At 51.9% G+C, this 17,757-nt stretch overlaps 1 protein-coding gene across 3 annotated transcripts in view; it reads right to left on the reverse strand.

The window, feature by feature from the left end:
- Positions 1 to 17,757, reverse strand: part of BMP7 (bone morphogenetic protein 7) — a 93,509-nt gene that overhangs the window by 56,931 nt on the left and 18,821 nt on the right. For all 3 annotated transcript variants that reach the window (XM_089897099.1, XM_022597495.2, XM_089897100.1), the window contains exon 2: positions 3,997 to 4,189. In XM_089897099.1, coding sequence (XP_089753225.1) covers positions 3,997 to 4,189 — 193 coding nt within the window. The remainder of the gene's footprint in view (positions 1 to 3,996; positions 4,190 to 17,757) is intronic.

Here is a 17,757-nt window from a genome sequence, read left to right on the forward strand (position 1 = left end):
GTTCTAGAACCCACGAGACACAACTACCGAAGCCCGTGCGCCTAGAGCCTGTGCTCCGCAAGAGAAGCCGCCGCAATGAGAAGCCCGTGCACCGCAACAAAGAGTAGCCCCCGCTCGCCGCAACTAGAGAAAGCCCTTGTGCAGCAACGAAGACCCGGCACGGCCAAAAATAAATAAATAATAAATAAATAAATTCCAGAAAAAAAAGTATAGATAGGAAGTTTAGAAATCTAAAGCAAGCGGCCCCTCCTGCGGCCTCTCGGTCCACTCTCTGCTCTGCTTTATACTTTGCACCTGCCGTGTCCTCCTGCGTCTCCTCCTCTGTTTGAATGTGACCTCCTCGAGGGCTCGGACTGGGGTCTGGTCACGTCCACCATCGCCCAGCACAGCAGGTACTCAAACATTTGCTGAGGGGGGACTCGGTCTCCCAGCAAAGCCCAAAGCCCCCTGAGGCAGGAATTCCCATCGCTGGCCTGAGTGTCCCCAGAGGTGGCCTGTGGCCAAGCTGCTCTTCGGGGCAACCTGCCACGCTGGCCACAGAGCCACTGACAGCTGTCCTGTCCTGCCTGTCCCTCTTCCAACCACAGTGACTCAGGCCTTCTCCCCTCCCAGGACCTCTGGATCCACCCCATGGAGCTAAGGCAGGGCCGAGGAGGCAGCCACTTCAAACTGTTATGGGACCAGTACCCACGAAGTCAGCAGGTTGACACAGGAGGATGAGGGGCTGCCAGCAGGCGCTAGGGAAGCTCTTCTAAGTGAGGACCCAGTGGCTCACACCCACCCCAGCATCATCACCTCCCTTCTGTCCTTCTAACAAACATGCTCGTCTGCACCTTAGGACGGTGGCCCTTGTGGTTCCCCGGAGATACTCTCCCCGCACCCCATTTCAGTTCCTTCTAGTCCTTCAAATATCCCCAGCTCAACAGGCCGTCAAGGACCACCAGTCACCTTGTCTGGCCAGTGGGCCTATTTATTTGCTTATTTGTTAACTGCCCGTCTTCACCCCCTGTTATGGATGGAATTGTATCTCCTAAGAAGATGCGCTCAAGTCCTACCACTGGTGTCTCTGAATGTGACCTTATTTGGAATTAGGGTCTTTATGAACATACTCAGTTAGGTAATGAAAAGTCATGCTGGAGCAGGGCGGCCCCTAAGCCAAGATGACTGGCCTCCTTATCAGAAGAGGAGAGAGGCACACAGAGAGGATGCCAGAGCCATGTGACAACGGAGGTGGAGATGGGAGCGGCGCAGCCGAGCGCCAGGAACACAATCGACGGCCAGCACCAGAAGCTGGAAGAGGCAGGAAGGATCCTCCCCTGCAAATTTCAGAAGGAGCACAGCCCCGCTGACACCCTGATTTCAGACTTCCGGCCCCCAGCACTGTGAGAGAGCACATTTCTATCGTTTCAAGCCACCCAGTGTGTGGTGCTTCGTGAGGGCAGGAAACCGGTACACACCCCTCACACAGAGTTGAGACGAGGTCCCTGCCCCCGTGAGCCGGGCTGGTTTATCCCAGCGGTTTAGCAGCAGTGGCTGAATAAGCAAATGGCTGGGCTCCCACGGATCTCTCCAAATGCAGTGGCCTCTGCGCAGCCCAGCCGCCCCGCGAGGGAGGCACGTGCACGCCAGGCCCGTCTCGCCCGTTGCTGGGTTTCCGCTGCTCTTCCCAGCGCGTGGAGTGGAGCGGGCGCGCACGGCAGGCGTGGGGCCGAGGGGTGGGGTGCCCCTCGCGTCAAGGGCGGGGCCTGAGGATGCTCCAGACACGAAGCAAGCTCCCACGCACGTGAGGGAGGGGCCCACATCAGCAGCATCCCAGCTGACCCCAGAGACCACCGGCCAGGGAGGGCGAATGCCTTCCTGCGTGGAGAACTTGGGGGAAGAGCTGCACAGGTGACACCAGCCAACCCTTCCGGTCCTGCTCAGCCAAAGGCCATCGGGGCAGCTACATTCCTGAGGTTAAACCTCTGGGTGGAGGTTTCTGAGGCAGGTTTGGGGAGCCTGCCAGGAGGCCCTGGGGTGTGAGCAGGGCTTGGCTTTTGCACAAGTGGACCGATCGAGTGCTACTGACAAATAGCCTCTGGGTACCTGCCTCGCCCCCAGTTGGTCAGCCTTCAGGAGAAAAAAGCCAAACATGTGCTCTTGTTCAAGAGTCCCGGGGGATCTGTCAGAGTACAGAGCAAACATATGTTACCCTGGGGGACTGAACTCAATGCTTCTTATTGAAATTGGGTCTGGGGGCCAGGGTCCAGCCCACCAGGGTGAAGTGGGGCACCTGAGTGCCTTTAGTAAGATTCGGAGGTGATTGCCAAGGCTGTCTGCTGCCCGCCCCCCCTTCCGAGCCACACCCACATTCCAGAAAGGTACCATCCCCTCAGGGAGGGTCTGCCATCCTTTCTAGCCGAGGAGCAGTACAGGGCAGTGAGTTCAAGCGAGGGCTCTAAAATGCAAATTTAATCCACCCTGAGATGCCATGTGTCACCCATCAGACAGACTAAGATCAAAAGAGTCCAATAAGAGCCCATGCTGGGGAGCACATGGGGCCACAGGCCCCCTCTATGTGGCTGGCGGAAGTATAAATTGACATAGCCTCCAAAGGGAGCAGTTCAGCAAAATCTATCAGAGTCACCAATGTATGCGCCCCCCGACCCCACAATTCTATTTCTAGAACTATATCCGACTGATAAACAAGCATGTGTGTTATACGTCCCACCCACACCGTCTATAATTCGGAAAAGTTGAGAATCCACCTTGTGCACGCAGGAAACTGGCTGAATACCTTAGAGCACAACCCACACGACTGGAGACGCGTGGTGATGAAAAGAACAAGGATGCCCCCTGGGAAGGGACGTGGAAGGATGGTCAAGGTTTACTGCCAAGATTGTCAAGGTTTAGTGATAGAAGTAGGTGCAGGAGAGAGTCTAGGACGAGATGCCGTTTGTGAAAAGATTTAAATGCACACATATCTGCTGGTTTGAGACAACGCGAGAAACTGGACGCAGAGGCAGTTAACGAAGGCAAAACACTGGAAACACTCAAGAAAAGCTTGGTTTTCTTAGTATTTAAGATGACTTTCCAAATGACAGTGCTTGCCAAGCCAGGTGCTGAGAGTCGCTATGTCCCCAAACGTGCTACGAGGTCCCCTTTCCCGCTGAAGACGCTAGGACAGCCCAGCAGAAGGGGGCGTCCACACCACCTTTCTCCCGTTATGAGGAGTGACAGGTGGTGCCAGTGGAGTAAAAGTCCAAGAGCCCGCGACGTCCAAAAACCCAGCCACCGGGCAGCACCACCTCGGGACTGCAGGAGATATGGGAACATATGTGTATGTATAACTGATTCACTTTGTTATAAAGCAGAAACTAACACACCATTGTAAAGCAATTATACCCCAATAAAGATGTTAAAAAAAAAAAAAAAAGAAGTTCCAGCCCATTCTCTCAGCCTTCTCACCTCTCAGAGGACTTTGAAACGAAACGGAAGGGTCTCAAGAAATGAAAGTCCTTCAACCCAAGCTTTTCGTTCCTGACCTCAAGATTCCTGGAAGGCTGAGAGTTCTCTGCCTGTTTATTTTTGATTTGGGGATTTTTATCCCCTAGCATTTTATTACAAATGGCCACTTTCATTGGTGGCCTGACATCACAAGCTGGGTTTCAGTGATGAATGGAATAGAGGCAGACCGTCAAAAACGCTTCTTCCTCTTCCTTGTTCCCCCTAAACACAGGCTGACCCAGACTACCCATAATTACCCACGGGGGCCACCCAATCCCTGGCTCACCTGGCTGTCCCCTATTCCTAACTCGATCTGCTGACGGTGATAGCTTTAAGAGGTGGAGACATACACCATACACCATCTCTAAAAAAAGATACTCCATCCAGGGCACGTGGCTGGTGATCCACGGGGGGAGCGGTCATGACCAGTCTGGTCGCATCCTCTGGCCACCAGCTCCTCTGCAGCTGAAGAAGCTCAGGACCTCTCCCAGGCACCAGTACAGCACCCACCTGCCCAAGTGTTCCTGCAGCACCTGGTAAACGCTGATCCGGAACGTCTCGTTACTGAAGTGTTCCCGGATGTGGTCCTTGTAGATCCGGAATTCGGCTGCGGTCACCGCTTCCCCTTCTGGGATCTTGGAAAGATCAAACCGGAACTCCCGGTGGTGGTAGCGTGGGTGGAAGAACTCTTTGTCGTGTTCCACTGGAAAGGGGAGAAAACACACATCGGCACCAAAAGCTCATTAGTGACTGGGTTTCACTCTCCCAGCTCAGAGTGCAAAGCATCTTGCCTAAGCTCGATGGAGGCTTGCCCAGAGCCGGTGACCCCTGGTGATGACTGCCTGTTCCAGGCTGACCTGCAGCAGACTACAGGTCACAGGCTCAGACCCCGTGGTCACCTTGGACAATAAGAACAATGAACTCTGCATCAACTTGCTGGGGAGAGTGGGGTACTGACCAAGTCATCCCAGAGGCCCTGGACAGGCCTGGGCTCCGGGGACTCAGGCCTGGGCTCAAATCCAGACTCAGCCACTACCTAGCTGGGTGGGCTTGGACAAGTGCCAGGTAAGCTATCCGGACCTCAGTTTCCTCATCTGAAAAATGGGAATAATAATCCCCCTTCATGGGTTGCTGTGAGAGTTAAGTGATCTAATTCATATAAATAGCCTAACCACTGGAAGGGCTGGATAACTGTGAGCTACAGTGTAAACGTCAACCTTACTATGCCTATCATGGGTTACCTAGGCCAGTGGTGCTCAGCCCTGGCTGCGTGTGACAATCACCATGGGAACTTTGAGAAAGCATTGATGCCCTAGCCCAGTGGGGGCTGGTAAATGTTTAATAACCGGCTCTCTAGGACCCGATCTGCGGTGTTTGCCAATTTTCATCTTGGAAGATTTCAAGCTACCAAAGTGAAGTCACTGAGAACAGTGGTGGGCAGACTGGCACAAAGTGGGCTCCAGCACCCTGCCCCTCTCGGAACCAAATGAATCATTATCTTTGGGGAGGGGGCCCAGAAACCTGTACTTTTTAAAGCACCCCAGATGTCTCTAATAGCAGCCAGGGTTTACAAGCACAGCCTTAGACAAAAAGAGGTGAATGGCAGCATCTTGGCGGGGAGGGTGGGGGGTTTGGAAGAGGACTTCAGGACAAAACAAGGTCAAGGGACCAAGCCCTTCTCCCTTATACTGGCAGTGATACTAGACTAAGCCATTATGTCCACTTCATAGACGGCGAACACCAAGATGGATATAAGTCCAAGAGCGATGCTTCTGGGAGTGGGCCCCTGGTTCCCAAGGATCGTGCATCCTTTGGACTAACATGGAGCAGCAACGAAGGTGAGCATCGTCAGTGCTGCAAAGATGCAGGATGGCCAAGCCCAGGTGGGCCTGGAGCATCTGCAGGTACCCTTCATTTCCTGGGAGATGCAGCCCAATCTCCACTTCCTGCCCCGGGGGTGGGGAACCAGAGAGACAGGGAGGGAGAGCGCGACCAGCTTGGCCAGAAGGGAGGAGAAACATGACCAGCGAGCTTCAGCTTTCTCAGCTTGAAAGCCCTCAGGCTGGGTGGGCTAGGGCTGCCACAGGTACAAGCAGGACGTGAACGCGTGAATGCCTTTGAGGAAGGAGGTTCACAGCACTGGCAGCCCAAAGGCCCTTTAAAAACCAAAACTCTGTTTTAAACCTTAATAATGTGACTGGCCCAGGGCATTTCCACTTTGATTTATGGAGAAGATGAGGACGCAGGGTCTACTGTGGCAGCCTCTACGAAGTGCCACCCACTGGGGATCAAGGGAGCCTCGGGAGGGGACCCCAGGGTAAGGGGGCCTCTGTCACTAGGGAAATGCCCCGGGCCAGTCTTGGTCACCCTTCTAGCTCATTCAGCCCTCACGTCACCCTAGGAGGTGAGCACAATGCCGCGTCGGTAGGGGTAGGGGTGGGGGTGCACCTGAGACCCAAGAGGCGTGGTGTGGCCTCCCAGGGTCTGGGAGCTGGGACTGAAACCGAGGTCCCACCCAACCCGAGGCCTTAACCACACATCTCAGTGGCAGTGCTGACAGCTCAGCAAGGGGAGTTCCTTGGCGTGGCTGTTAGAATGTTTTCACTGCATTACAACATACGTGTTGTACGTGCACAACCATAGGGGTGCAGTTCAGTGAACTGTCACAGTGAACCCACCATGGGACCTTCTCCCAGATCAAGACACAGAACATTACCAGTGCCCCCTTCCTCTCCCCGCAACTTCTCAAACCAGAGGTTAGTTTTGCTTGTTTCTGAACATTATAAACAGGGAATAATACAGTATCTATTCTTCTGTGCCAGGCTTCTTTCACTCAACAGCGTTTGTGCGATTCATCCATGTTGCTGTGGACGTTCATTCCTCCTCGTTGCTGTATAATATTCCACAGCTCGATTACAGCCCTGTTCACGGATCCATCCTACGGGACACGGGCGTTTGGGTAGTTTCCAGTTTGGGGCTCTGAGAGCAGTGCTGCTGTGCACATCCGGGCACCCGTATTTCCGGGAGGCAGGCACACCCAGAAGTGGAGCTGTGTGTGTTCGCTATCGCGCCCGAGCACTTTTATGTACAGGGGGCGGGGGTGATGGAAGAAGACAAGTCTGTCCTGCCAAAGACGTGGGCACAGTCTGGGGATGACTCCTGTTCTCCTCAGGTACTTTTCTGCAGGGGACTCTGGGTGGGGGGCTGAGGGGAGGCGGCAACTCCTGGAGAGAATCCCTGCGCCCCAGCGAGCAGCCGGAGGGTTCCCCCGTGCCCCCCCGAGCTCGCTCGCAGTGAACTCAGCCACGTCGCCCCCAGCCCAGCACCCCACCCAAGCCAAGGTCACCAGAGACCACCCACAACCAAATGGAAAGGACACCCTATGGTCACCATTTTTCTGGACCTCCAGGTAGCAGCGGCCAACATGTGGCTCTTCCAGCCTCGGCAAACCTTGCCCTCCTGCAGTCCCCTTCACTGTGAACGCTTGGCTGTCTCCCGCCCACCCCGCCCCATCCTTCTGGCCACTCCTTGAAACATCCCCTTAGATATTTCCATTTACAGGAGTTGACATGCAGCTAAGGAACACCAGGAGTGGCCCCCCATGCTGACAGACTATACAGATACAGTCTCTATTTCCAACCGTCTTCCCTTCTCCCCCAGCAGAGCCAAACCCCCGAAGGCCAGAAAGAACCCCTGAGGTGTGCGATGCTTCAATATTCAGCGAGCAAGCCGGCTTCGTGCCATTGTGCACAGGAGCCTCGGGCACAGTGCCTGGGACTCAGCGAGACCCCGACAGACCCCGGTGCCCCTGCTCCCAGCGCGGGGACAGACCACGCCTCACCACAGCTCCTACTGGCAAACACAGCCATCAACCCAAGCAGAGAATGGGACAGTGGACCCCCAATTTACAAATGAAGATGGCTGAAGAACCCAGAAGTGCAAAAAGGCACGTGCTCCGTGACGGTTCTCACATTGAGCACGCTTGGCCATCACGTGGTGGATCCAGGCGAGGCAGGATTGAGCCCCATTTGACAGATGAGGAAACTGAAGCTCAGGGAGGAAAGGTAACCTGCCCGAGGCCACAAGTTAGGTGAGTGCCTGAGCTCCAAAACCCCACTCTTGACCTTTACACTCCCTGGAGCCGGGTGGCCTGAGTTCAGGTCTCAGCTGTGCGCTGCCTGTGGTCTTGGCCCAGTTACTTAACCTCTGTGCGTGTCCCCTTCTTCCAGGGATATTACACTGGTCCTTTCTCATAGGGAAGGTCACAGGAGGCGGCACTCACAACAGTGCCTGGCAAATGGGAAGTAATTTGTATGGGTCATTTTTACAGGGCCTCTCAAACAATGAGCTGTAAGAAGGACAATCAGTACAGAAAAAATAATATGTGCATGTGGGTATTTACATAGTTCAGCTATGATAACTTTATTTGAAAAAAATTACAATAGATCAAACAGAAAGGAAATGTTTGGATAAGCATGACATTAACACAGGTACAGTCACTGAAGTCACAGGCAATGAAGAAAGAAAACACTGATATATAATCACAAATATAGTTTGTTGCAGCAGGTGTATATGTAACTTTTTTTTAATATGTAAGATAAAACGTATCTTAACTGCTAAGACAGTTAAGATATCAGGGTTATAAGGTTTCTTTTTTAAAAAAAGATAAATGGATGAAGTGTCCAACTAAATTTATTGCAAACATTTACAGGCTCTTTGGCATGGCTTCCTAAGTGAATTTTTTTCATTAATCATTTTAGGACAATAAGAGGGATGAACCATGTCATTATTCTGTTCTTCCTGAAACCTACATAATCTTGTGATTTATCAAAGAAAAAACAGTCATTTTTTAAAAGAAGAGCAGCGACTAATTCAAAGTTCAAAGCAAATCCCAAATCTCCTCTTCCCAAGGTTTCCATTTTATATGGAAACCACTCCACCGTGTGGAGTCTACACCATTTCAGTCTCAGGGATCAAGATGGCTTAACAGGGCTTCCCTGGTGGCTCAGTGGTTGAGAATCCGCCTGCCAATGCAGGGGACACGGGTTCAATCCCTGGTCCGGGAAGATCCCACATGCCACGGAGCAACTAAGCCCGTGTGCCACAACTACTGAGCTTGCGCTCTAGAGCCCGTGAGCCACAACTGCTGAGCCTGTGTGCCACAACTACTGAAGCCCGTGTGCCTAGAGCCTGTGCTCTGCAACAAGAGAAGCCTCTGCAATGAGAAGCGCGCGCACCGCAACGAAGAGTAGCCCCCTCTCGCCACAACTAGAGAAAGCCCGCGCGCAGCAACGAAGATCCAATGCAGCCAAAAATAAACAAATAAATACATTAATTTAAAAAAAAAAAAAAAGATGGCTTAACAGTCACCACTAAAGCAGATGGAAACATGCATGCATTTTATGGAGAAAACTGTCTTCACACTTTGTTGTTACATTACTGTAGTTGATTACCCAAGACTCGAGTTTTAAAATAAATGTCTAGAGTTGATATCTCCCTGAGCCCGTTAAGAAAAGCAACCCAAGGAAACCCAGAACCTAGGAAACCAGCTTTTTCTCCCACTGCCCTTTATAGTCTAGAACACCACTGACTGAGTGAACTCACAGGAATGAACAAAGGACTTTCATCTTCAAAAGATTAAAAAAGTCCAAACCCCTGAGACCAAAAGCTAAGTCCAAAGAAAATAGATTCCAGAAAAACCATCCTGACAGCAACCAGCTTCACGACTGTCCCCAAAGCCGATTCTGGTGTCCTTCTTTCACAAAAGCCTGAAATGATAACCCCAAAGCTGGCCCCGGGAGGGCAAATTTTGGGCTGGAGGGTGCCAATAAAGGGTAGAGGCAGGTGGAACAGGAGGCGGTATCCCCTCTCATGACCCTCTGACATGTCAGGCAAGACCTCTGCCCCACATACAGGTCAAGCCTGATCCCCAAGCATCACCCAAGAGCGTTTGCCTCCTCTCAGCACCTAGGGTTTCTCCTCCCGTTTACAGTCACACGATACGTACAAGTGTGCCCCTCACTAAGTTAGGGTCCTCTGCACGAGCGGATTACGATAACCAAAGGCAGCTTGCCATGCAGACTTGCAGAGGGCAGCAGGCATTTAAAGGGTACCTAAGTGGGGCTTCCCTGGTGGCACAGTGGTTAAGAATCCACCTGCCAGTGCAGGGGACACGGGTTCAAGCCCTGGTCCGGGAAGACCCCACATGCCGTGGAGCAACTAAGCCCGTGAGCCACAACTGCTGAGCCCACGTGCTGCAACTACTGAAGCCCGCGCGCCTGAGCCTGTGCTCCGCAGCAATGAGAAGCCCGCGCACCGCAACGAAGAGTAGCCCCTGCTCTCCACAACTAGAGAAAGCCTGTGAGCGGCAACGAAGACCCAACGCAGCCAAAAATAAATAAAATTTAAAAATAAATAAAGGGTACCTAGGTGGAGGTTTCCAGAGCCACGCTTTATAGAACTGTATTTAACACCCTAAAAGTTAGGGGTATGCCCCCCGATATACACACACTGATGTGCATACATAATAATACACGAAGATAAATGAATACAATAAACTCTTATACACATGGAAAAGAGCTATAGAAGATGCAATATTTCTCCTGCTCCCTAAAGGTTCATTTCGCGCTGAGACACAGCTCACTGTGATGTCACCAGTAGGTGCCACGTTCACGCCATCTCTTTCTCTTGGAGAGCTTCATCGTGGCTCTTGCAATCAAGCCAAATGGTCCCAAGGGAGCCGCCATCTTGTCCCATGACCTACTTCTCCAGAGTTGAGGGATGGGAGGGAACAAGCCCCAAGCTGGGCCAAACACAAGATTTCTTTTATTTTTACTGGCACCTGGTGGGAAAGAGCCCCGTTTGTTTTCTCTGCCTTAAACCCTAAGGATGTAATGTGGCACTCTGGGCAGCCACACACCATCACCGCACAGAGAAAGCTGGCCAGTGAGAAGACTCCAGGTAAGGAGGACAGAGCTCAGAATTAAGGGGGAAGCCTTCCAGGCTTGATCCCCTGGCCTGGTGGTCCCCATCCTCCCTGAAGTTTGAGGTTTCAGTTCTTCTAATTTGTGAGTCACACGGAGACCCTTCAGACAAGTCCCGTGTAAGCTACTTAGAGTCAGGTTGCTGTCCTTTGCAACCAAGGCAGTTCTGAGCAAAACAATCGAGCCCAATTATATACACACCCAGAAATGGATGGGCAGGAAACACACCCAGGTAATAGTGGGGATGTCCAGGTGACCATCTGCCATGAAAGCTTTCTTCAGACGTGGATAATTTCCAAGTATAAGATGACCCCCTGAGCGAGCTCTGGGAACAGGGGCAATGACGTCTCGATCGCGAGCCTCCAGTGCCCCGCGCAGCCTGATGCTTGGTAGGGCTCCATTCGTCTACTGGATTCAATATATTACTTCGTGAAATCCTCTTCTAGTCCTTAAGTCAACTATTTTCTTGATAACATACATGCAGTAAAGCACACAGATCCTAGGTGTTCATGAAGTTTCGTGAAATTTCTCAATGCAAACGCACCCAGAGCAGGACACGGCACATCCGTTACTAGCGCCAAAGACACCCCCACCCCGGGCCCCTCCCAAACACCAGCCCCTTGCTCATCCCCAAAGGTGACCACCATCCGAACACCCAACACCGCAGACTCATCCTGCCTGCCTGGGGCTCCCCCTTCTGCCTCTGCTTCCTTCACTTACCTGTGTCCGCGCGCGCCCTCTGTGGCTATGCGGAGCGGTTATTCATTCACTTCCACTGCTGTACTGGATCCACTGTATGAATAGGCCACTGCTGATTTTTCTATGGGCATTTGGGGAGCTTCCAGTTTGGGACTATTACAAATCAGGCTGCAGTGAACATCCTTCCTTTTGGTGAACACAATTCTATTGGGTAAACACCTCGAAGCAGGAGTGGGAATGGACAGAAGCCAAAGACTGGTCAAGGGCAAGCATTTTGAAGAGAGGGAGATGGAGAAGGGCTACCCAGTGCTGGCTAGGAACGCCTCGTGGGCAATAATGTCAGTGGTGGATATAAGCGCAGGGGGAAGAGCTCCACAGGTGAAGTAGGAGGGAAGAAACACGTGTAGATGCAGAAAGCTAAACTTGAGGTGACCTGTGGGAAATCCAAGTGGGAAATTAGACTGGACAATTGAATGTCCAGTTGGGGGCTGTTGAATTGCACTTAGGCATCTAGCTTTGTGGGGAAAATGCACATCCAATGAGAAAGATGAGCACCGCCTCGGACCACTACTGGGGGGCTGTGCGGGAGACGGAAGACACGGCCACCGCAAGACCTCGGTCCAGGGGAAGGAACAGGACCAGAGACAGGCAGGATGAGATGACCAGGTGGTAGCCAGCGTCAGGTAACAGGGATAGGGAGGCCACGCACGGGGTTTGATCGTCCGCTGCTTAGAGACCCCAGGACGTGGTAATGGTGGAGACAGCCGTGCAGAGAAGGCAAAGAAGCAAAGAGATGGCCAGTTGCAGAGGATGGACATTTGCGTCGTGGAGGGGGGACTGTCAGCCCGTACAAAGCTGCCTTCATTCCCTCCTTGAGCCGGTCTCCTGGCCAGGGCTAGGAAGACCTGATAAATAGTAGTAAGCAAGTTAATGGCCCAGCTGTTCCTTCCAAAATTTCATGGTTTTTAGAAAAAGCTTAGTTAACCTTCCAGACTATGCGGTCCTCTGACTGTCCCCAAAAGATGCCGCCAAACTATGAGAGAGGACTTAAATATTTTATAAGCAAAGTGACACTTTCCAAGTAAAAACTGCAAGTCCAGCATTAGAAGTCTGCTCTTTACTCAGCGTCCGGTTTCCCTGAGCTCAGACTGGACCACGAGCTCCAGTTATGGGCTGGGGGCAGACCCCTGGACGCCTTTCACGAGGCTCTGAGAACCAACCAAAGTCCAAAATATAACCAGAAACTAGAGCTGAGTTTTCAAAGACCCTTGACTTCTTCGGATCCTGTGTCCCAGCATCCCCCTACCCTGATTTCACTCTGAAACTTTCACCCCAGGCTCCTTCCTGTCCTACGGGGATACAATTCATCCAGAAGGTTCTGGCACACGCCAGAATTCACTGGAGCTGATGTTACCAAGGCTGCTGTCACTCGGCGATTTATGGCTCTGCAGCTTCAGGGATGTGAAATTTGATGACGGTTCTTCATTCATTCCAAGATTTACACGGCAAGATTAAGGAGCTTGAAAAAGCCGCCAGAGGCATGCCATAAATTGGGAGTCCTAGAGAACTGAAGAGACATACCAATGACCCTAACAGGAAAATGTTAATAACATGAGCGTTGATACACTGTGCTGCTCTTACAGAAGAAGGGAGACGGTCCTAGAGAAGAGGAAAACTGCATCAAAGTCTAACATGATAAAACACTGCCAAGAAAATATTTCGGTGTCTCCTCATCCCCGCTGTATTCATTGTACAAGTATTTCTTGACCGCCCTCTCGGGGGGAACGAGCCCTCTATTGACCTGCTAGAGGTGAGAGGTGGATAAAAGCTCACTTGGATTGCTGCTCTGTCACCTACCCAACCCCTGAGCTAGGTAACAGCCACCGTTTGAAAATTTTTATTTTTAATTGTGGTAAAAATACACACAACATAAAATGTGCCGTCTTAACCATTTTAAAGTGTACAGTTCAGTCGCGTTAAGTCCATTCACATGGCTGTGCAAGCAATACGCAGAACTCTTACTCTTGCAGAACTGAAACTCTGGCCCCATTACACGCCTCCCCGTTGTGCACCCACCCCGTCCCCTGGCATCCACCAGCCTACTTTCGGTCTCTAGGACTTTGACGGCCCTCTGTACCTCATACAGTGGAACCACACAGTATTTATCCTTTTGTGGCTGGCTTATTTCACTGTGCCCAATGTCTTCCAGGTTCATCTATGTTGTAGCATGCTTCAGAATTTGTTTCATTTTCAAGGCTGAATAATATTCCATTGTGTGGATACCCTACGTTTTGTTTATCCAGTCATCTGTCAGGGAACACTTGGCTTGCTTCCACCTTTTGGCTCTTGTGAATAATGCAGCTACAGATATGGGTGTGCAAATCTCTCTTTGAAACCCTGCTTTCCATCCTTTTGGATATATGCCCAGAAATGGAATTCCTGGATCATATGGTACTTCCACTTTTAATTTTTTGAGGACTTATCATACTGTTTTCCATAGAGGCTGTACCATTTTACATTCCCACCAACAGCACACAGAAGTTCCCCACATTCTCTCACCCCAACGCTTGCTATTTTCTGACGATTTGTTTTGTTTTGATAGCAGCCATCCTAACGATATGAGGAGGACGGGTACCATTACCAAAGCCCTCCCACTGGCCTGGATACCACATCACGTGTGTCACGCACACATCATTTCCTCGAATCCTTATAAAACCCTCCACTCAGAAGTAAGCACGTCCATCGTGTCCATTCTACAGATGAGTATACTGAGGCTCAGAGAGGTAAAGTCACTTGCCCATGGCCACACAGCTGGTCTGAATGCTTCACCACTTAGCCACACTCTCTCCCTCATGCCGGGAGCCACCGCCAACCTCTTAGCCATGGAGACGGTTAAATAAAGACATCCCTGAAGTACGCACCAAGCTCTCAGCACACACGACGCAGTCACAACATTAATCTCCTTAAACGCTAAACTCAGAGAGCGAGGACTCCGCATCCCTCTCAGGTCCCTCTGGTTTGTAAATACTGCTCCTGCTGGTGCGAGAGTCGCCCCGAGGGAGGCCGACCGCTTGAAGGTGGTGTAGCCTTAACCCGTCTCTCTCCATCCTCCCTCCCCAGCCCCCCAAAATAGGGGGCGGGGCCCCGCCCGGCAGAGGGCACACAAGCGGCATTGTCTCCCCTGAACTGCCGCTTCAACTCTCGAACTTTCCACCAAATGCTTTGGCTGCCAGCGAGACCACCTGGAGCCCCAGCGCCAGGCGCTCCGAGAGGGTCTTCCGAGACACTGCCTCCTTGTTAGACGCAGGGGGCCGCGGCCCGAGCCGCGGGTGCGGAGGCGAGCCCGCTGGCGGCCAGGCGCTTTGTCATAAGCGTGGCAGCCGCGCAGATGTGGAGGGGGTGGAGCGGAGAATTGCTGCCCAGCGAGATTAAACACCCCGGCGTCAACATGTGTGCGCTGTTGCCTGAACAATGTTATCATTGTGAATTGAATGGACCAAAGGGTTTAGGGGATGGGGCGGGGAGTCGGAGAAAAGATGGGTTTAATTATCTCTAGGGCCAAAGCCAGTTGTTTGCCTAAAAAGCCCCAGACGCTGGTAGAGCTGAAAAGAAAAACAGGCTGTGAGCTTACATCAACCTTTCCGCCATAAATCGAGGCAGCCATCCTTCATCCAGGGGTACCCGTCTCCCCAGAGCGGGGGAACCCAGCCCTTAGGGACCTCTGGGTCCCCACCCCATCCTTAGCTAATTGAAAATGAGGGGAAAGAATGGAAACTAGTTACTATTTCAGCTAAACTAGTGATTCTTAGCCAGGGGCAATTTTGTTCTCCCCTCCCCTCCCCAGGGGCTCTTGGGCAATGCCTGCATTCCTTTTTGTTTGTCACAGCTTAGGGAGCATGTGCTACTGGAATCTGGTGGGTAATGGCCAGGACACTGCTAAACATCCTACAGTGCACAGGACAGCCCCCGACTACAGGGGGTGGTCCAGCCTCAACTGTCAACCACGCCGAGTTGAGAATCCGGGAGCTAACAGACACACAAGCCTCATGAGACCCAGGCGGTTTCGGTCCCACCTGGGCTCTCAATCGGCTGCGTGGGACCCTGAGCTCCGTGGGCCTCAGTTCTTCCCTCAGTAAGAAGAGAATGGATTTAATTGGTCTGAAGTCCCCTTTCACTTCTGTTAGGTTGTACCATAAAAAGTTGTGACATTTCCACCAATTTTGACCTATATGTAGTTCGACCTAAACTTGAATTCTACATCCGCACGGTCCAGTATGGCAGCCACTAACCGCATGTGTCTACAGAGCACTTGAAATGCGGCCGGTGTGGCAGTGTTTACATTTATTTCAGTGTGATCAGTTTAGATGCGCCCAGGGGCGCCTGTACTGGACGGCAGATACAGAACATTTCCATCATCGGGGAACGTGCTATTGGACAGCGCTGCTCTGTAGCATCGGCGCACTGGTTTCTGATAGCAGCATGACGACATAAAGAGCTTATCACAAACCAGGGTCCAAATACGTGTTCTCAGAGAGACGGGGAGGTTCTTCCTCAAAAACAGGTTCCCAGTGTGAGAAATTCCATGGAAGTAGGGAGAACTTAATCCCGGAGCTGTGGGAGAGGCCTGCGTCGGACACTGGTGGCCCCTGGGCTCTCGGTTCCGTCTGTAAAATAGAAATGACGACCCCTGCCCCGGTCACAGGGCCACCTGGGAGTTTGTCACTTGCTGAGTGACATCAGGCTGGGTAATCATCAGACCCAGCAAGTTCAGGGGCTCTGCTTCAGGCCCACCCGGCCCCGAGACCCCTTCCCCTCGGCTGAGCCGGGCCGTTCACTCCCTCCCAGCCGCCCCTCCCCGTTCATTTCCTTCCTACGGCTTAAGGAAGTGATTCATTGGCCCGTTGACCTGTTTATTAACCGTCTTCTTTTCTAGGTTTTAACTCCCAGAGTAAGACCTGAGAGAAGTCAGGTACAGAACGTAAGAGGCTTGAACGTGGAGCCAGGCTGGGGGGGAAGTCCCAGCCCTGCCACCCACGGGGCGCTTGGGCAAGTTACTCTTCAGCTGTCAAATGCAAGGATGACGAGAATAACCCTGACTTCACTGGGTCGGTGTAGGATCAAAACAGACCAGGGATCCTCAAGCTTCAGCGTGTTCCAGAATCACCGGGGAGCCTGTCAAAACACAGACCACTGGACCGACTCCCAGTATTTGTAACATGGGAGATCTGGGGTGTGGCCCAAGAACTTGCACTTCTAACAGGTTGTCAGGAGAAGCCGATGCCGCCGGTCCAGGGACCCCACTTTGAGAACCGCCAGAATAGAGCCCGTCCGTGGAGTCCTTGGTGCGCAGAGAAGTCTTGAACGATGTCAGCTCTGATTGTTTTGTGGTTCTCCACTGTTCCACCCACCATACTCACTTGCGTGGCACTTGGCAGGTTCTCAAGTATCTCAGTGAACAATCTTTGGAAACTTTCCCCCCGGGTTCCCTTAGGAGGGCAGAAAAGCCCCTCTCGGTCTCACTCAGCTCTAGAAGCAGCAGAGAATTGGGGTTGAGATGGGGCCCTATGGCCTGGGTTCAGACTCGGACTCTGCCAATCACCAGCAGTGACTCAGGACAAGTTAACCCATCTCTGGGAGGCTTAGCTTCCCCTTCAATAAAATGGGGACATGAAGAGGCCCCCAGTTATATGGAGCCGTCATGAGAATTCAAGAAGACAGAGGCCAGCGATCATGGGACATGACAAGGACAAGCACCAGACCGGAGGAGGCCCTGGGAGTGGCCGGGGGTGGGAGGGGCAGTGCGGCGGCCCACGGGCCCCTCCCCAGGACAGGAGGGTGCCTTCTCAGACCTTCCCCCAAAGCAGCCAGAGACTCCTGGGTCAGCTGGGCAGGCACAGCTGGTTTAAGGTATTTTAGAAGCAAATCAAATCAAATGAGAATTCATAATCCTTCCTGAGGTCTGGGTTCCATCAACCTAAACTCATTAGGCCAGAGCCGTGCAGGTGCAGCTAAGGAAGAGATTGTTCTGCGTTTCCTTCATGCTGGACCCCCATCTCCCTTTCACAATAAGAGTCTCCTCTAAACCCCATACATGGAGCAAAACACTCATCACAGAGGCATCAGCGTCCACTTCTGCAAATAGGACTGTAAAGAGATGCTCAGAAGCCGCCCCGGGGGCTTGCAGGGGGGAGTTTGGTGGAAACCAGCAAACTTCAAGACCCTCATTCGTTTCACGCTCACATTGCAACAAACTGAACTTGACTTCCCAAGCTGAACTATCAAAACACCCTTAAAACTGCATTTTTGTCCCTTGAACCTATTTCTGGTAAGTGAAGGAGAATCCGAGGTCAAACCAAACAATGGTTCTGAAATTACAGCTTGGATTCTCTGTTGAATGTAACCGGCAGAGCGGCAAACAGATTTCCAAAGTGAGTCTCCTCTGGTTTACTTGAAACAGGTCTAAATGGAGTCATCTTTCCAAATAATTGGAAATGATTGGTAGTGATTTAAGGGAACACTTGTACAATTAAATGGATAAAGTTTTAAAACAGGCAACACTAGTCTATGGCGTTAGAAGACAGGATGGCAG

This window comes from Delphinapterus leucas, chromosome 15 (assembly GCF_059928025.1).
Source record: "Delphinapterus leucas isolate spDelLeu-1000000601 "Yukka" chromosome 15, BTC_Dleu_Yukka2, whole genome shotgun sequence".
NCBI lineage: Eukaryota > Metazoa > Chordata > Mammalia > Artiodactyla > Monodontidae > Delphinapterus > Delphinapterus leucas.